General features: G+C 55.7%; 2 protein-coding genes across 12 annotated transcripts; both read left to right on the forward strand.

Annotated features, from left to right (window-relative positions):
* Positions 1-483: 483 nt before the first annotated feature.
* HEXIM1 (HEXIM P-TEFb complex subunit 1) lies at positions 484-2,574 on the forward strand. Of its 2 annotated transcripts, none has more exons than XM_062175364.1 (2): positions 484-518; positions 1,142-2,574. In XM_062175364.1, the coding sequence occupies exon 2, from the start codon at positions 1,191-1,193 to the stop codon at positions 2,184-2,186; it is 996 nt and encodes a 331-aa protein (XP_062031348.1). In that variant the 5' UTR covers positions 484-518; positions 1,142-1,190; the 3' UTR covers positions 2,187-2,574. The 2 variants fall into 2 exon arrangements, with proteins under 2 accessions (XP_062031348.1, XP_062031347.1); XM_062175363.1 differs by having other exon boundaries at positions 498-514.
* Positions 2,575-9,937: 7,363 nt separating this feature from the next.
* On the forward strand, positions 9,938-15,728 carry HEXIM2 (HEXIM P-TEFb complex subunit 2). Of its 10 annotated transcripts, none has more exons than XM_062175372.1 (3): positions 9,938-10,068; positions 11,776-11,863; positions 14,756-15,728. In XM_062175372.1, the coding sequence occupies exons 2-3, from the start codon at positions 11,816-11,818 to the stop codon at positions 15,593-15,595; spliced, it is 888 nt and encodes a 295-aa protein (XP_062031356.1). In that variant the 5' UTR covers positions 9,938-10,068; positions 11,776-11,815; the 3' UTR covers positions 15,596-15,728. The 10 variants fall into 10 exon arrangements, with proteins under 10 accessions (XP_062031356.1, XP_062031349.1, XP_062031350.1 ...); XM_062175365.1 differs by lacking the exon at positions 9,938-10,068 and adding an exon at positions 10,778-11,158 and having other exon boundaries at positions 11,771-11,863; XM_062175366.1 differs by lacking the exon at positions 9,938-10,068 and adding an exon at positions 10,778-11,158.
* Positions 15,729-19,616: the final 3,888 nt, after the last annotated feature.

Genomic DNA, 19,616 nt, shown 5'->3' on the forward strand with positions numbered 1-19,616 from the left:
CCACTTTAGGGACTACTTTTTAGGAACAAACCATTTTTGCCTTAGTTGACAAATGTTTATAACCGTCGGAACCCTTCCGCTGAGGATAGAATGCGATAACAGTCTTTAAGACGCACCTTTTCATAAAAATATCCTGTGCGGGCCCCCGCAGGCCACCGAATCTTCTAATATTCTTGGAGCAGAATGGTATGGCCCGGGACCCGCCCCATCTCCTTGGCGATTGGCAGCCCTTCCCGGGCGAGACGTGTTACTCCTGGCCAATGGCCGCTCACGTTTCTCCTGCGAGGGCCAAGCGGAGGGCCGAGGCGGCCTAGGAGACGCCCCCCACGCCTTCTGGGATTGGCTACGTCGCACGGCGCGCGAGGACGGCGGTCCCGAAGGATGGGAACTACGACTCCCGGCTTCCCGCAACGCAGGCGCCATTTCGCATGCGCGTAGGCGGGGCGACCCAGCTGCTATATAAAAAGGGCGCAGAGGGCTGGGAGACAGCAGTTGGAAGTTGGCAGGTGGAGAGGCAGGTGGGGAGGGGAGGCCGGGGGAGGAGGCGGAAGCAGCGCCGAGTGAAGGGGGAGGAGGGAGGAGAGGAGGAGGAGGCGGAGGAGCGCTGAGCTGAGCAGAGCATCGAGCCAAAGGGGAGATGAGTTTGTCTGTCCTCGGCTAGGGCTCTGGCCGGGCCTAGGGACCTGGAAGCTCGGGTTGGAGCGACACCCGTGGAAGTGGGAGGAGGTGGCTCTGGGACTTTAACCCCTTGTGGGCTCTGCGGCAGGGGATTTAACCCTTTGTGGATTCGGCCCCTCGGAGGCGGCGTCATCGGGTAGTTTTAACCCCTTCGAGGCTGGGTTTAACCCGTTGGACTTAACCTCGTCTCCTTGCCCACCAGCTCCTCGACGTGGGGGCGCTCGGCGGGGCGGCTTGAGGCCCACCCGCTCTGCACATTGCGCACGGCTCCTGCCGCTGCACCCCCTTGGACCCGCGAAGTCGCCGCGCTGTTGGCGCTTAACCCTTTACTGCCTTGAGCGCCCTAAGTTGCAACTGGAGTTTGCCGACAGGAGGACTCGCTCGAGGCGTCCCTGCAGGGATTACCGAAGAGGACTCTCGCACGTCTTCAGAGAGAAAAGAGGAAATCTTTCTTTCCCTCCAGGATTCAGAGCCAACATTTCGCAAACTTCGAGAAGAGGACTCCACTAGCCATGGCCGAGCCCCTCTTGTCCGAGCACCAACACCAGCCTCCAACTAGCAACTGTGCAGGTGCTGCCGCGGTCCGGGAGGAGCAGAAGCCCGAGCGGCCCCCCGGCGCGGAGGAGCGGCTGCCCGAGGAGGACAGTAGGTGGCAATCGAGAGCGGCCCCCCAGCCGGGCGGCCGTCCGGGGCCGGAGGGGGAAGGGAGCCCGCAGCCTCAGGCCTGCCTCGAACCCGGCGAGAAGAGCCAGAACGGGGGCGACCTGTCCGCGGCGGGGGAGCCGCGGGCCGAGGCGTGTCGGGACTCCGAGGCCGACAAGTTGGAGGCCCCTGCCGCCGGGGCCGAGGAGGCGTGGGGACAGCAGCAGCGGCATCTGGGCAAGAAGAAGCACAGGAGACGCCCCTCCAAGAAGAAGCGGCACTGGAAGCCGTACTATAAGCTGACCTGGGAGGAGAAGAAGAAGTTCGACGAGAAGCAGAGCCTGCGGGCCTCGAGGCTCCGAGCCGAGATGTTCGCCAAGGGCCAGCCGGTCGCGCCGTACAACACCACGCAGTTCCTTATGGATGACCACGACCAGGAGGAACCGGACCTCAAGACCGGCCTCTACCCTAAGCGGGCCGCCGCCAAGTCCGACGACACCAGCGACGAGGACTTTATGGACGAGGCGGGCGAGGAGGACGGGGGCAGCGACGGCATGGGGGGGGACGGCAGCGAGTTTCTGCAGCGGGACTTCTCGGAGACGTACGAGCGCTACCACGCCGAGAGCCTGCAGAACATGAGCAAGCAGGAGCTCATCAAGGAGTACCTGGAGCTGGAGAAGTGCCTCTCGCGCATGGAGGACGAGAACAACCGGCTGCGGCTGGAGAGCAAGCGGCCGGGCGACGACGCGCGCGTGCGGGAGCTGGAGCTGGAGCTGGACCGGCTGCGCGCCGAGAACCTCCAGCTGCTGACCGAGAACGCACTGCACCGGCAGGAGCGCGCGCCGCTGTCCAAGTTCGGGGACTAGGCCGAAACTTCCGGGGAGGGGGCAGAGGGGACTTTTTACAGTGATGGAATGTAACATTATATACATGTGTATATAAGACAGCGGACCTTTTTATGACATAATCAGAAGAGAAAATCCCCCGGCTTTGGTTGGTTTGGTAAATTTAGCTATGATGTAGCTTGCGTGCTTTCTCCTGTTCTTTAATTATGTGAAACTGAAGGGTTGCTTTTCTTGTTTCCTTTATAGAATTTTTTTTTATTATTGTGTAAGTAATTTGACCAAGGTATAATGCGTCTTTCTGTTTAAAAAAAAAAAAAAATCCCCTCCTTAAATGGAGCTATAAGGTGGCCAAATCTGAGAATTGATTACTTTACTCTAGTTATAATAAATTTAATATTTGTAAATGTAACTTAGTTTCAGTGTGATTTCTAGAACTCATTCAAAAAAGTAATGATTTATGTGATGCATTTTTGGAGAGGGGTAAGAAAATCATTAAATTTGTCAGTCTGCAAAAAAAATTTCAACGGGAGAACTCTGAAGTTGCTATTTTCAGGTGGGTTTTAGTATGCTACAGAGAGATTTAATCATCTTCAAACTTAAGTGTGCTTGCTTTCTAGTGCCTTGGTTTTCTTTCTTGATGCAGGGAAAGATAGTGTTGGGTGTTTTGGGGAGTGGAAACTGGCCATAATCAGATGCTTAACATTTAATTCTGCTTCTCAATAGCCATTCAAAACTCAGTGTGAACCTGACTTGGCAGTTAGACAGCTGACCGCCTCGGTTATCCCCCTTCCCTCTGCCCAGACGGCTGGAAGATCTGGATGTCTCCTTGAGGCTCTTGGTAAACCTTTCTTAGTGCAAGCCACGGTTAGAGAAATTTCTAGGGCAGCCCTTTCAGATGTCTCAGAGTAAGGAATACTGGATTTATAAAGGAAAGGGCTGGTGGGGGATTCCAGGGACTTAGCCTTAACTGTCCTGTACTTAAGTGCTCATGACACAAAAGGGACTGGGTGCATCTGCCTTGCCTTGAGGGTCAAACAGGCGAGGCGTGTCCCTCCACTGCAAGTCAATGAAAACCCACCGTGCAGGAGGAGGTCCATGAGGTGCTGAGGGGCTCAGGTGAGGAGCCCCACTACCCTACACCAGCTACGCTGTCTCCTGCATTGCTGGTAGCTGCTCGGCTTAAGTCTGCTCTTGAAAACAGGGAAGCCCTGAGAACTAAGTGCTGCTCATTTGTAAGAAATTACAAGATGACGACCTTGGGTCACTGTGGGGAGCCCTGCCCCTCCTCACCCGCAGGGTCTCCCTAGAGCAACTGCACTGCCCACCCACCAGCACAGGGACTCCCGGGAACCTTCACTCGGTCTAGCAAACTGCAGGGGCCCTGGGGTCCATGAACCCCCTGGAATCATATGTCCACTTGCGTTACGTGTACATTTTTCTAGGGAGAGGGTTCCAAGATGATGGTCAAGTTCCCTGGAGGGTAAGAAACCCTGCCATTTGGGAAGCCTGTTTTCGCAGCTAAGTGGCAGTGGTGGAGGTGGTGGGCGCTGCATGAGTGACATGCACCTTAGGGTGCTTAAGAAGCACCCACAAGTCAACACATCAAGGGAAACAATGCCAAAGGGAGAATCAGGGCCATGCAGAGCTGGCCTCACTTGGTCCTGGGCTGGCAGTTGGTCCACCAGGGACATTGTATGCTGGGTTTTTACTTTGGCCTAAAAATCACATTAAATGTCTATTTTGAAAGAGTTTTCGTGGTTTTTCTTCTGTTATGACGTCATGCAGTAGCCCCAGAAAAACGGCTGCTTGGAACGGCAGTAGCAACAGTGCCCCCTGGCTTCATCTACACTGCACAGAATGCGAGCAGCAGTGATCCTCCTACGATGGGTTGAGCTATAAGGAACTTATTTCCCCTACTACTAAAAACATGAGATTTCCAAAATGAATCTTGGGAGCACTGTAATGATTTATCATCGGAAAGTCTGTTTTGAGATGTAGTCAGTCCACTCTAAATTACATGAACCATTCAGCTTTAAGAGGCTCTCCTAAATTACTTCAATTTACCTTTTCATGGAATTTTGAATTTTGCTTTCAAAGACAATGAATGGTACTTTATCAGATTTACTTACTGACCTAAGTTCTCAGGATGAGTTTTGTGCAAAAATCTCAATTTCTGATCAACACTGTCTACCCTGAAATGTTAGCACATTGCCCTCCTGACAGAGGGGATATGGGATGACAAGTGGTCCCCAGGCCCTCTCCAGCCCGTCACTAAAATCCTCTGCCTAACTTTTTTTTTTTAATATCTGAAAAGCAGGTGACAGAACAGAGATCTTTCATCTGTTGGTTCACTCCCCAGATGGTCACAATAGCCAGGTCCAGGCCAGGCTGAAGCCAGGAGCCAAGAACTCTATGCTGGTCTCCCATATGGGTGGCAGGGGTCCAAATACTTGGGCCACCATCCACTGCCTTCCCAGGTGCATTAGCAGGAAGTGGACTGAAGCAAACAGCAGGGACTGGAACCAGTATTCCCACAGAGGATGCCAGTGCTGCGAGCAGCGGCTTAACCCACTGTGCCACAATACTGGCCCTTCTGCCCAACATCTGAACAGCTGCTCAGAAGAACAGGCTTGCAAATGGACAATTTTAGTTTGTTAAATTTCTCATATGGTACCCAACCCAGGAAAACTGCTTTGCAAACTAGCTGGTCAGACACTATCTTCCTATTAGTAATGACAACACAGGCCATCTGGAGACAGGATCCTTAAAGAAAAAAAAAGAGAGACAGGATCCTTTATAGTTCAGTTTTAGGGGTGGGGAAGCGAGGGAGTTTGATTGGTTTAGCCCTGGAAAACTGGCTAGGTATTTCCAAAGAGAGGGGAACCATAAACAATAGATGGAGCCAGGAGCCAGAGAACGTAGGTCAGGGCTGGCGTGGTGGCGCTGCTGCCTTGTCCGCGTCCCGCGTGAGTACACGTGCCTGGGAAGGCAGTAGAGGATGGCCATGCACTTGGGCCTCTGCTGCCCACGTCGGAGGCCTGATGGAGTTCTGAACTCCCAGTTTTGTACGGATCAGTCTGAGTTGCGACCATCTAAGGAGTGAATAGTAGTGGACGATCCCTCTATCACTCTGCTTTCAAACAACTAAATACATAAATCTTTAAAAACAGAGACTGGAGTACAACTGATACAACACAGGCAACAGTAGGAATAACCCTAGTTGTTTACTGACAAACCTGAGCACACCAACACAGTTCAAACGGTTGAGCTGTTACAGGAAACCATCTTTTCCAACAGCTTTCCCTTAATACAGCACCAAGAGGGACACTGGGCTTTTTTAAGAAGGCCCTGTTTTTTTGTTTAGTTTTTAAGATTTTTTTTTTTTTTTTTTTTTTTTTTTTTTTTATGTGAAAGGCAGAGAGAGAATTGTGAGTATCTTCCATCTGCTGATTTACTTTCCAATAGCTAGAGCTGGGCCAATCTGAAGCCAGGAGCTTCTTCTGGGTCTCCCACGTGGGTGCAGGGCCCAAGCACTTGGGCCATCTTCTGCTTTCTTAGGCCATTAGCAGGGAGCTAGAACAGAAGGTGAGCAGCCAGGACTCAAACTGGTGCCCAAATGGGATGCCAGAACCACAGGCGGTGGCAGCTTTACCCACTATGCCACAGTGCCAGTCCCTACAGTGGGCTTTTAAAAATATTTTCTTAATATATATATTTTTTTATTTGACAGAATTAGCGAAAGAGACAGAGAGAAAGGTCTTCCTTCTGTTGGTTTACCCCCAAAATGGCCGCTATGGCTGGTGCTGTACCAATCCGAAGCCAGGAGCCAGGTGCTTCTCCTGGTCTCCCATGCGGGTACAGGCGCCCAAGCACTTGGGCCAGCCTCCACTGCCTTCCCAGGCCACAGCAGAGAGCTGGACTGGAAGAGGAGCAACCGGGACTAGAACCCTGTGCCCATATGGGATACCGGAGGCGGAGGATTAACCTAGTGAGCCACAGCACCGGCCTAAAAATATTTTTCAAGGGGCTGGCACTGCTTTATGTCCTGGGTGCTCCACTTCAAATCCAGCTCCCTGCTGATGGCACAAGTACTTGGGTCCCTGCTACCCAAGTGGGAGACCTGGATGAAGCTCCTGGCTTTGGTCCTGCCCAGTTCCAGCCATTGCAGCCATCTGGGGAGTGAAACAGCAGATGGAAGATCTCTGTGTCTCTCCTTCTCTCTGACTTTGAAATAAAAATAAGTAAATCTTTTAAAAAAAATATTTTCCAAGAGCAAAAATTCAGAAGGGAATTGTACTCTCATCTGAAGCCATATTCTATTTGACACATCCACTGACTGTGTGTGAAATATTAACAACCCATGAGTTCGCAGTGATCAAAAAGTCCATTTCTGGAGGAAAATGTGAATGCTTGTGAGAGCTCCTTACTCAAGAGTGTGAGAAGATGATCACACCCAGAACCTGCCCTGATCTTCAGAGGAGTAAACTGAAGGTCTGAAGTCTTTTTTAAAGAAGCTTTTTCCAAAATTTTTTATTTTTGTTTACTTGAAAGGGACAGCGAGAGAGAGAGAGAGAGAGAGAGAGAGAGAGAGAGATCTTCTGTCTGCTGTTGACTCCCCCAAATATCTCCAATAGCCAGGGCTGGGCCAGGTTGAAGCCAGAAGCTCCAACTCCATCTGGGTCTCCTACATTGGTGGCAGGGGCCCAAGTCTGCTGCCTCCCAGGGTGCATCAGAAGCTGAGCAGTAGTGACTGGAACATACACTCAGATATGAGTGTCCCAAACAGTGGCTTAACTCACTGCACAGTGCAAGGAAGCATTTTAAACGTATAATTCTACCTAACTCCAGGACAACTTCCATGCAACAAAGACCAAATCTGGGGTGGAAGGAATATCCAATAGGTTAGTTCTATCATCCTCTCTAGATATTACTAAAAATACACTTCACAAAGCCACCAAACATTTGAACAATTTAAAAAAGTAGAGAGAGGAAAGATGGTGGGAGCTAAAGACAAGAGTGTAAAACAATGGATCAACTGTGGAGACTGATGGCTGAGAAGCAGGCATCTTTCTCCTGCGGTGGGGGCATCACTCCCACCTGTCAATGGCCCCGCTCACACTCACACAGCCAGGAGTTGGCCAGGAGTTGGCCACCGTCCAGCTGTAAAGCGTCCAGGGCTCACCATAACAACTGTTGACACTCTGAGACCAACCCTTGTTCATCCTACTTGAACGGCCATTCTGGCTGCCACGGACAACCAAGGCCGCACTCAGGTAAGACAGGCCTCCTCCCCACTGCCCCACTCTGGAAGCGGAAGTAAAGTCCCCAGATTACAAAGTTACAGGGAGTAGACTCCACATCCCTCGGGAAGGTGGTTACTCTCAAGGTTATCTGTGAAGGACGCAGCACTATTTTTTAAATCAGGAAACTGAGGCATACAGGACGTGTGGTTTGTCCTGGAGCCACAGTAATTCATCTGAAGGGGAGAGCGGAGGAGGAAGCTGAAAGGCTGGTTGAACATTACATGAACAATGGACTCAGCAACAAAACGACCAGTTTGGCCTCATCTTCAGGATTTGGTCCAGAGCCAAGCCAACCGACTCAGGGAAGGCACACACAGAAACAGAACTCGGAGTTCCTAACTTCCAGTTCTGTGCTTCACTCAGTAGAAAACCAGGGGGCTGTTACTAAACTGGCTTTAGTCTCAACTTTTCTTATCAAGGAATGGAACAGCTTAAGGACAGCAAATTTTCATTTATAAATGAGTAACAAAGTTCTGCACCTGGTAGAATATTAGCCACTTAGTAGCAACCAAAGATTTAACTACATCACTTCATAATGGAGGATGAATCACAGAAGTCTAGGATCCTCCCACATAAAGTTTTTGACAAAAGAATCACAAAAATAATCTCTAAAACTCCTTTCAGCTCCTTTGATTATTTCACGTAACTCCCCAGTGTCAGCTTTTCCTAACACCGTTCTCCATCAGCGTACAGTGAACACGCCACAGGCCAAAGACTCAACCTATGCATGAACCAAGGGTACTGAAGCCTCAGTGAGGAGTAAGAGGCACAAATTCTAGACCAAGAACCTCATTCATGGTGATCTATTTTTGCAATCCAATTGTTAAAAAGTTCTGAGAACTTCTGGGGACATTGGAAGAAAATAAACTATGGTGTTGTCTTTAAAATTTAAGAAAAAGTATTTTATTAATAATAGAAGGGAGCAGGCCTTCAGTTCTGAAGACTTTCAAGGTTCTTACTATTAACAGCCAAAGGCTTAGGAATCATTTGATCACCTGTAGTTGATAATGAAATTCATCACAAGGCAACCACAAAGATCAAGTGCCCTGCCCAGTCAACTTCCTACTTAGGGCCCCCCTAGGCATGATTTTAACTAACATTTAGCAACAAAACTATTATCTGAAGATACCTGGGCCACAAATCTGTCCGGATTTAGATTTCAAGCAGCGGGAAACAAGGCAGTTTAATCTGCAATTCAAGGGGTCAGTACAGTGGTGAAGCTGGCACAGCCGCCCCCTGCAGTGCCGGCATCCTAACCGGGTGCTGGTTGGAGTCCAGGCTGTTCCACTTCCGATCCAGCTCTCCAATGTGGCCTGGGAAAGCAGAAGATGGCCCAAGTCCTTGGGCCCCTGCACCTGTGTAGGAGACCCGGAAGAAGGTCCCGGCTTCAGATCGGCCCAGCTCTGGCCGTTGTGGCCATTTGGGAAGAGAACCAGCAAATAAAAGATCTCTGTCTCTGTCTTTCAAATAAATAATAAATCTTTTAAAAAATGATAAAAATCTTTAAAAGATCTTCAATTCAATACATTTCAAACTCCAGTCATTAGGAATCTGCTACAGGGGCCTGAGCTTGTGTTACAGTAGGTTAAGCAGGTGTTGCCCTGCCAACCTCCCATATGGGCACCAGTTGGAGTCCCGCTCCACTTCAGACCCAGCTCCCTGCTAATGTGCCAGGAAAAGCAGTTGGAAGATGGCCATCTTGGGCCCCTGCACCCACATGGGAAACCCAGATGGAGTTCCAGGTTCCTGGCCCAGCCCTGGCGACTGTAGTCATTTGGGGGGTGAACCAGCCCATAGATCTCTAACTACGCCTTTCAAACAAATAAATAAATCTTTAAAAAAAAAAAAAAAAAAGGCTGCTGCTACTGGTGGAATTTGAGGTCTATTCTTTCAAAGGTTCTCCCTACCTCCCAAATACCATATATGTGCAGATGAAAACTGCAACTTCTACTCCGGTAGCATCTGGGAATTAGAATTTCAAGCGATTCCCTGGTAACTACATACCAAGGACACGCAAAAACAAAACAAAAAACAAAACAACAACAACAAAAAACCTCCCTCATTTCTTTCAGTTTGTGGGAGAAAATTGCTTAAACTGGAAAGACTTTGTAGTCTTACAAAGATTGCACTGGAATTAGTACTTTTTTCCCCCTCTAGGAGGGCGGCCATTTCTCCAAAAGTTTCAGTAAAAGTTAGGGCTCAGATTTCAAAACGCAAACAGATGTCCGTGAAACATCCGAAATGGGCCACTCCATTTCTATTCCTGGGTCCTGGCGACTCTGAAATTATTTTGTGATCCACCCCTGCAAGGGCCAGAACCCCAGCCCTTTGGCATAGACCATCAAGAGAAGTGGGACAGCACACTTCAGGAGTTTCCAAAAGTGGCCGGCGACGTGGGAGGCAGGTCGTTCGGAGAATCGGGGCTGGGTGGGAGAATTTTGTGGGCATGAGCGATCCCCAAGCACCGGGCTCCTCAGGCGCTCCACGTGCCCCTACGTACATGTTCCCGGGGGCAGCTCGTGGTTGCTACATCAGTTAGGGGGATGCTCCCGTCCCCAGCCCGGGAGGCGGGATGGCCATGTCGCAGGACGATGGGAAAGGTGGGTGCACCGGCTCTCCGCCCTCGGGGCTCCTGCGGACTGCCACGCCCGGGGTGCCGGTGGGGGGTGGGGCCGAGGCCAGAGCTGCGACCTCCGCCCTCCCCCGCGCCGCCAGTGTCTAGAATCTGGCGCCGCTCCCCCACGAGTAGTTCGAAGTGGGGGGTCCCGCTACGTTGGGCCTTTGCCGCCATACCCAGGTCGGACGGGGTGGGGGTGATAAGGGCCTTGGCAGAGCCCAAACTCAGTAGCCGCGCCCCTGTGGAAGGCCAGTAAAGGAGAGCCGCTTCACCGGCCCCTCTCCTGCGGGGGTCTCGGGAAACACGCGGTGATTACCCAAGAACCCCGCCCCCCGTGCGAGGCGAGGCTGCGGGGCTGCCAGGACGGCGAGGACCGAGCTCGGCTGCGGAAGGCTACAACCTTTACCCTCCCTGTCCCCGGGCCCCACTCCCCGGCGTTTCCCAGCGCCACCACTACAGGCAGCCCACTTGGCCCGGCCTCTCCCCGCGCCCGGACCACCCCCCATGGGGTGCTCTCACTGCGCAGCGAGTCCCTCCGCTGCCTCCTCCCAGCCCAAAATGGCGGCGACGGCCACCGGTCTTCTTGTCGCCTTCCTCAAGGGCCGAGGATCCCTCCGCGGTTAGCCCCGCCCCCAGCCGGATCTATCAGCTGTCCGGTAAAGATTAGCGCCATCAATGAACTCTTTAATTGAGCTTGATAAAGGCGGATTGGTTGTGCTTCCGCACAGCTAATCGTTGACGAAAGTGAGAATATTGGCAGGCAACTTGGCCAATCGGAGAAGGCAGCAGTGAGCGCGGGCACCGCCCGCGCAAAGATAGATGGGTTTTGCAGTTCTCGGGTGTGGCTGTTTACGTGACCGGCTTTGGGCCTCTTTCCCGGGCCGGAGGAACTACAATCCCCAGCAGGCACCGCGCCGCCAAGCTGTCCCCTCCCCCCAACTTAGTGCCTGAACGGCTTGGCCAGAGCTGCTGCAACTGCAGCAAGAGGTAGGGCTGAGGCGTTGGGAACTGCGCAGACAGGCGGTGGCAGACAGACAGATGTAGTCGTGTGCGTAGCCCATGTCAGGAACTAGGTTAGTGCCACCTTTGCAAAACCTCCTTCCATGCTTTAGTCCCTCTTCCCAAGAAACCCACTCGTAGCTCGGTTGGGCCTCCCGCCCAGCTGCAGGTGGTAGGGAAGCTCCCCGTTCCGTTTCCCGGCCCGAGAGGAAGGGGGAGGCAGGCCAGGCCCTGCCCGGTGGAGCCCAGCCTGAGGAGGCGCTGAGGGGCGGGGCTGCCGTCAAGATGGGGGCCCGAGCCCGCCGCAGGTTGTCCTCGGGAGCCACAGTCCCAGGCCCCTCGCAGCCTCCCCCTGGCGGACTCCTTTCCCGTGGGCGGCCAGCGGGCGCAAGGCGCAGGCATGGCTTCTCAGCCGCCAGCCTGGGCTCCAGGAACTTCCAAGGGGCCATGGCGATGAACCGGGGCCCGGGAGCTGAGGGCCAGCGCAGGGAAGATGGCCTCTTCTTGCCGTTTGGCTCCTGCTGGCTGGAGGTGTGAGAGCCGGGCTGGGGGAGGCCGCCTTCGGGGGCCCTCATTCTCAAGGGAGGGCGTGCAGGTCTGGTGCCACAAGATGGCTGCCGCCGCCCGGGCAGCCCGGGTCCTGCTGAGAGTTCTCCTTCAGGACTGAGTCTCGCGTTGTTGTTCAGAGCAGGTGCCACTAGTCAAAGACATCTGCCGAGCGATTTGGGAAAATGAGCGGCTGTGACACAGAGTCACCGGCGGCCCTGCAGGGGGCCCAGGTAAGCGCCCACCCGGCCACCGCCCCTGGGCCTCGCTGCTGGTCCCGGAGGTGCTGGCGAAGTCGGAGAGCCGGGATTTCACACGAGCCCCCGCGCCGCCCTGGCAGCGGGCCAGAAGCCAACCCCTGCCAGCTCCTGGGCTCCTCGTCGCCCCCGGAGTGGGAATTCCTTCCAAGTGGCGGGAGCTGAGGTCCGTGGGCTGAGACGCCTTTTCCAGGGTCAGGCAGCCCGTAAGCGACAGACCCAGGGTTTACCCTTGGGGTCTTCGCAGCAGGTGAGAGCTCAGGGGATTGGGCCCGTGCTGTTCACGTGGGAGACCTAGGTTGAGTTCCCGTGGCCTGGCTTCAGTCTGGCCTGGTCCTGGCCGTTACCGGCGTTTGGGGAGTGAACCGGTGGATGGAAGCTCTCTGTCTCCCTGTCTTTCAAATAAGTTAAATATGTTATCAGTTAATTAAATTGAGGGCCTTCTGACAATAGGACCTTGCTTTAATCTAAAGACCAAAGAATTGAATATTTGTATTTTGTCCACACTTAGAACCGAGTCTGAAGCAGGAGGAAGAGTTTTTGGTTCATGGGGGTCAGAGGCGCTTTTGTTTTTGTTTCATATGAAGAAACTTGAAGATGTGTGTATTTGAAAGGCAGAGTTAGAGAGATCTTCCATCCTCTGGATCACTCTCTGCATGGCCGCAACGACCGGGGCGGAGCCAGGCCGGAGCCAGGAGCCTGGAACTCCATCCGGGTCTCCCACGTGAGTGGAGGGGCCCAAAGACCTGGGTCATCTTCCGCTGCTTTCCCAGGTGCGTTAGGTAGGGAGCTGGATTGGAAGCGGAGCAGCCAGGCCTGAACCTGGTGCTCCCGTGGAATGCGGGCATTGCAGGCGGTGGCGGCCTAACGCCCTGTGCCACAACACTGCTCCCCCGGAGGCACTTCTGGTCCGTCCTCCCTGGCCAGTGTTTCTTGGACTTATTTAATTGGGATCACGTATGTCCGGGCTGGAAGGTTCGGGGAGGACAGGTGACTCACCCTGGTCTCAGAGCTTATCTGCAGGAGCAGTAAAGGTAGTGCAGACGAGCCTTGGGGCAGGAGGGAGGCCTGTGGGCCTGGTGGCAGGGCTGACTTGGTGGAGGAGGGATTATTAGGGAGCATTTGCTGAGGCCTGGGAGCAGGTGACCGCACAAACAAGTCGATCTCAGAGCCTCTCAAGTTGATCTAAGCCACTGGCGGAGAGGAGGACTTTGGCTCACGATTGGGACAGCATGCACGTTCGTGAGCACAGTGACATACCTCTGCTTCCCTAACGTTCTCTGCAGGGTCCCCACAAGGTACCTAACGTGCCCCTGGCTTTTCCAGGGCTGCCTTCGCCGCGTTCCCCTAACCTACACCCTACCCACGTGTGGACCCACGCTCGGATGCCGCCAAGCTGTATTGTGTGTGCGAGAACAACAGACCAGCGGCGGTGGTGATGATTAGAAACCCCGAGCACAGAGTGAGAGCCATTCATTTCCCACGCCCTGCCCTCAGTGCTCGTAGCCTCACCAACACCGAGGGGCCCCACATACTCGCCCTCCTGCCTGGTCTCCCCACCTCCTAGATGAGGCCCCCAGCTCTCCCCCTGCACCCTGGAGGCTGGCTCTCTTCCCTTGGTGCGGACTCCTTTCCTGCCCTCGGAGAAGAGCCCTGCCAGCTCCGTGTTCCCCACCCTAGAGGGATGGAGAGGAGAGACTCGTTTCCAACAGCTTTTGGATTCCCCCCGTCTTAGGAGCTGTAGGTCACTTAAACGTGTACTGAGCACGTAACCCAGTGCCATGTGTAGGGGGACAGCGGCGAGGTGAGCAGACCAGCTGCGTCCCCAGCCAGATGGTGAATGATAACGTGAATGCCATGCAGGGCTGGACTGTGTGTGGTGCCGTGATGGTCACGGGCAGGGAGGTGGGGCCGGCAGGGAGGGCTTTGCTGGAGAGATAGCCCTGGGGCCCAGCCCTCAAGGATGGAAGAGTCACGCCTGTGGACAGCTGGGAACGGGACCAGCTCTGTAATTTGTGGGGCCCCTTGTTCGGAAGTTCAAGGCGGAGACCAGAGCATTACAGCCAGGCATGGGGCCTTCCTGAACGTGGTGCTCTGTGTGAGGGCATGGGTCACTTCCCCAGGGAGCCAGCTGTGTGTGGAAGACGGGCTGTCTGGGAAGAGGAAGAGCAGGTGCCATCTGGGCTTCTGATGGAGCAGATGAGTCAGGGGCCATCTCCCATCCCAGTTTTTGGTTTTTGTTTTTGTTTTTTTTTTTTTTAATTTGAAAGAGTTACTAAGAAAGATAGAAACAGACAGATCATCCACTTGCTGGTTTGCTCCTCAAATGGCCACAATGCCAGGAATTGAGCCGATCCAAAGCTAGGAGCCAGGAGCTTCTTCCAGGTTTCCCACGTGGGTGCAGAGGCCCAAGGACTTGGGACATCTTCTACTGCTTTCCCAGGCCATAGCAGAGAGCTGGATTGGAAGTAGAGCAGCCGGGACTCGAACTGGCGCCCATGTGGGATAGCGGCACTGCAGGCCAGGGCTTTAACCTGCTGTGGCACAGCGCCGGCTCCAGTTTTCTCCTTCTATCCATTTGTTCACACGGTATTATGATGGGACGCCTACTCAACCAGGTAAAGTTCCAGGCGTTGGAATGACAGAGTGAAACACACAGGTAAAGTTCCTGCTGTCCCCAGAGCATTCCTGGGGAGAGCTGGGGGACAGTAGACAGGTAAGCTGTAAACAAATGATTGCAAAAGGGTGAGTGACTAGAGAATGACCAAGTTAGCTGGGTGGGCGAGGGTGGACCTCAAGCTTGGTGGACTGGGAAGGATTCGGCCCCCGGCCGTCTATGACCCCTGCCCCCTCCTCCCTTCTCCCTAGGCCTCTGGCACTCCAGGGAGCCCCCAGATGCCTGAAGAGTCTGGCAGTTCCCTGCCCATGACGCCCCGGATGGAGAGCCACTTAGATGAAGATCTTGCCGGGGCTGGCAGTGACCTGGGCTGGAAGAGTAGGGGTCCCCAGACCCAGAGCTCAGAGGGCTGCTCGGTGGAAGCCGTGCTGGGCCGGAAGAAGCACCGCCGGCGGCCCTCGAAGCGCAAGCGGCACTGGCGGCCCTACCTGGAGCTGAGCTGGGCGGAGAAGCAGCAGCGGGACGAGAAGCAGAGCCAGAGGGCCTCCAGGGTCCGCGAGGAGATGTTTGCCAAAGGCCAGCCCGTGGCGCCCTACAACACCACGCAGTTCTTGATGAACGACCGAGACCCGGAGGAGCCCAACCTGGATGTGCCCCACGGGGTCTCCCAGCCGGGCTCCGGCGGGGAGAGTGAGGGAGGGGACAGTGACGGGCGGGGCCGGGCACATGGCGAGTTCCAGCAGAGGGACTTCTCTGAGGCCTATGAGCGCTACCACACCGAGAGCCTGCAGGGCCGCAGCAAGCAGGAGCTGGTGCGAGACTACCTAGACCTGGAGAGGCGGCTGTCGCAGGCCGAAGAAGAGACCAGGCGGCTGCAGCAGCTGCAGGGGAGCTCCGGCCAGTGGCGCTGCCGCCACGTGGAGGAGCTGGCTGCCGAGGTGGAGAGGCTGCGCACCGAGAACCAGCGGCTTCGGCAGGAGAACCAGATGTGGAACCGCAGGGGCAGCCCCCGTGACGACGAGCTGGGCACCGAGGAGTGCCCCCCCAGGCAGATGGACCCAAGGCCAGCTGGGTCTCAGGGAGGCAGGTGACAGAGGGCAGCAGCCCCGCACCCCCTGGGAACAGCTGTAGGTGGGTCCGACTTCCATCCTGTCGTTTCCACAGTTGGTTCTTTGATGTCATGTTAGTTTTTACAGAGAAATAAATGGTCTTGTTGAGACCCAGTGGGAGTGGCCGGAGTCGATTTCACTAGGACTCTTCTGAGAACAGAACAAGTTGTCCCAGAGTCCTAGGCCCCCTGTGCCCCAAGCCTGGGAGGACAGCCGACCCCTGGCCGGGTCTCGGCTGCCAGTATTCTGCCCCATGAGCGTAGGGCTGCGCCCTGTACGAGGGAGCTCAGGGCCCCCAGGTTCAGCTGACCTGACGCTCCAGATGCCAGAGCATCCCCAAGGGAGTGGGAGCTGGGACTTTGAGAAGGCCCAAGTCCAGGGGTTTTCCAGTTTGCCCCCAGGCTCCCTGTCTTCTCCGTGCAGGCTGGGCCACTAGAGGAGCTCTGGACAGCAGGTGACCTGTTGTCCACAGCAGGCTCTGTGTGCTCGTCCGCCGGCCTTCCCAGCAGGGAGATGGGCCTGGGGTCTGCCCCTTGCCTTCTGGAAGGATACTTGGAAGTCAGCACTGAAGGGAAGTGTTCTGGTGGAAGAGAAAGCCAGGAGGCAGGGGGCCTGGGCACCTCAGACCCCTAGCACGGCCGACCTGCATCCTGGTGCTTCCTCCTCCTAGCAGGATCACGGGTCTGGTGATCGCCTCGCTCTTTTGCCTACCATGGGGATCAGTCCAGATAGTGGAGACACTGCCTACGTCAGCCGGCCTGGGGCTCTGAAGAGACCTCACGCCCGCCCTCCTGCAGACCACCTGGTCTCATCCTGGCTGGCCAGTGGCCAGGCGTCAGGCTAGCATGGTGGGTGACTATGGTGGTGGTCAGGAGTCTGCAAACCAATGAGCCTGTGCTGGCGCTCAGGGAGGGGCGGAGGCCAGCCCGGCCCAGCCTGGCTTCCGTCCTAGGTGCTCATCTTGACGGCCACACGGGGTAGGGAAGAACTCGGGCCTGGGAGCTGCTGGAATGGAAATGTTGACAAAACCCTGTGTGTTGCCGGGACAACTTTTATTTCTGTCCTGCCACGCCTGGGCCTGGCCAGCGCCACCTACAATGACGCGAGGCGAGGAGGGATTCTGCGGAGGGGTGGGTAAGCAGAGTAAGCAGAGTCCCCTCTTGGGGGTTATGCCCCTGCAATTCTGGCCGAGGTTGTCCTTTGCTGTGAACCTCAGACGGCTGTGCCAGGCAGGGCAGAGAGAACGAACGTCCCCACTTGGCGGGTGGGAACTCCACGGCTGAGAGAGGAGGCACCTCTTCAGAGTCCAGGCGGGGAGACCAGAAGCCGGGGGCGAGGCCGGGACCCAAGGCCCACAGCCTCCCAGCGGCTGCATTCCTCGGCGTGGACCCGGGGGAGAGGGAGGCCAGGACAAAGGTTGTTTACCCAGGGGCAAGGCAAGGCAATGCAGTGTGTGCGTGAGACTAAGGGGAGAGAAGGTTCCAGAGGGTTGCTGGAGTGCAGGGGCAGCGTGTGGGCCTGGTGTGGGAGAGGGCATTGAGGGTGTGTGGGGAGGTGGGGGGGAGTGGCAGGTGAGGGGTTTGGCCCAGAGGCTGAGGAATCTGGAGAGAAACAGCTGCCAGCTCTCCCCACACCCCCTAAAACACACAATGGCTGAGGGGCCCTTGGCCAGGGCAACAGCAAGGTGAGCTCATCTTCCCGAGGCTGGTGGGGGACGAGGGGCTGTAGGAGGGGTCAGGGTCCAGGGTGCCAGTCCCTGCCCCACTTGGATCCCTGCACCCCAGGGTGAGGGGTGCGGAGATGGGAGAGGGTCCTGGGGCTCGTTCCATGTCTTCTCTTTCCCTTGGCACTTGTTCCTTCCCAGCTGCCTGGGCCTGAGGCCGGGGCCACTCCCACGCCCCACTCAGGATGGAAGCTTCACCTTACAACAGACCCCTGACCCCGGCCAGACCGGCTCACCTAGGCTCTGCCGAGCCAGCGCTCTTGCTCACTGTGTCACCGGAGCCAGAGATGAGGCCCAGAGGGCGGTCATCTCAAGGCCTGATAGATTTAAAACCAAAAAATCCTGTGCATACTATCTTTTTTTTTTTAATTTTAAGATTTATTTGTTTGATGGCCGGCGCCGTAGCTTGACAGGCTAATCCTCCACCTTGCGGCGCCAGCACACCGGGTTCTAGTCCCGGTTGGGGCGCCGGATTCTATCCCGGTTGCCCCTCTTCCAGGCCAGCTCTCTGCTATGGACCGGGAAGGCAGTGGAGGATGGCCCAAGTCCTTGGGCCCTGCACCCGCATGGGAGACCGGGAGAAGCGCCTGGCTCCTGGCTTCGGATCAGTGAGATGCACCAGCTGCAGCGGCCATTGGAGGGTGAACCAACGGCAAAAAGGAAGACCTTTCTCTCTCTCTCTCTCTCTCTCTCTCTCACTATCCACTCTGCCTGTCCAAAAAAAAAAAATTATTTGTTTGAAAGACAGAGTTAGAGAGGGAGAAAGAGAGATCTTCCATCTGCTGGTTCACTCCCCAAAATGGCTGCAACGGCCCCGGGCTGGGCCAGGCAGAAGCCAGGAGCTTCATCCAGGTCTTCCATGTGGGTTCAGGGGCCAATGACTCGGGCCAGCTTCCGCTGCTGTCCCAGGCAGAGTAGTAGGGAGCCCAGCCGGCGCCCATATGGGATGCCAGCATTGCAGGAAGCAGCTTAAGGCATTGCACCACACCGCTGATTGAATGCTGAAGCTCCCAGCACCCCTGGCTAGCCTGGACTGGGGTCCCCTGTCCTCCCCATCAGGGGCTCTTTGACCTTTGGTGAAAACTCCTGGGCCCAGGGCAGGCCCTTCCCACAATGGGATAGGAAATGAGAGGGAGTGGGCTGGGTCAGGAGGAAGTTGCCAGGAAGTAGAGGAAGGGTCTGAGGCAAAGAAACTCAGGCTGAGGAGAAAGGTGGCCGGGTCCCATGGACCCTGTTGGGAGCAGACAAGGATGGCACTGGCCCTTTAAGTGGGGGTGCCAGTCAGTGCGCTCCCCCAGCCAACCCAATCCATGGGCACACTGAGCATGTGCAGGAGCTGGGGGGGGGAAGGGAAGTGGGGTGGGGATGGATTCGGAGGGAGCTTCTCACCCCCTGCTTCCTGGAGCTGCCCCGACTCCTTGCTGGGTCTGACAAAGGAGGCCATGGTGCTCCCCCACCCCAGGCCCAGACCCCAGGGAGTGCCACAAAGAGCACCAGGGGTCTGCCTGCTCCGCCCTGGGCAGTCTCCTGGCGGCTGGAGGTGGCACCCACACCTCTCTGGTGTGGGCGGTGGCCAGTCTTCCTGCTGCCAAACGTGTTCGATTTCATTCCATGGGTGCCAGGGGCTTGCAAAGAGCCATCTACTTGTGATGTCACTCTTACACAGCGGCCCTGCCCCTCTCACCCCACGCACTGCACCGGGAGCTTGCAGGTGGCCCAGAGGTTGCAAGAGACCCGGTCCTGGCTCCCCTCCTTCCTCTCAAGCACCCAGGCTCTTCAGCTGGCCTCCTCCCTCACACCTGGGGGTGCTCCCAGCTTCCCTCCCTGGTCCTCAGCCTCTCCTACCCTTCCCTATCCCTTAGCCCCGCTCATCTCTTCACTCCAGGCGCCATTGTTCTTTTCACGGCAGTGAAATTCACAGAACATGCGAGCCAGTCAGTGGCATTTAGTGTGTGCCTTGGCCACCTCTGACTCCAAACAGTAAGCACCCATTAAGCTGGTCCTCCATTCCCCACGTGCTTCCCGTACCTGCTGGAGAGAGTGCCAGGAGGGAGAGACTGCAGGGTCTCCTGGTGCTGCACCTGCAAAGCACAGCCCCTCCCTCTCGTGGGGGGGCCCTGGAGCAGGAGTCTGCCTGGGATCAAGCCCGGCTCCGCTCTCACTCAGGGGCCCCCTCATCATTTGTCCAAGGGAGAGGGGGCCTTCAGGCCAGCTCAGGATCCTACGCCCTCCAAGGCCTGTCCCTGGTCAGGGCAGGGGTGGGGCTGCTGCTGCCTGGGC

This window comes from Lepus europaeus, chromosome 18, assembly GCF_033115175.1.
Source record: "Lepus europaeus isolate LE1 chromosome 18, mLepTim1.pri, whole genome shotgun sequence".
Classification (NCBI taxonomy): Eukaryota; Metazoa; Chordata; class Mammalia; order Lagomorpha; family Leporidae; genus Lepus; species Lepus europaeus.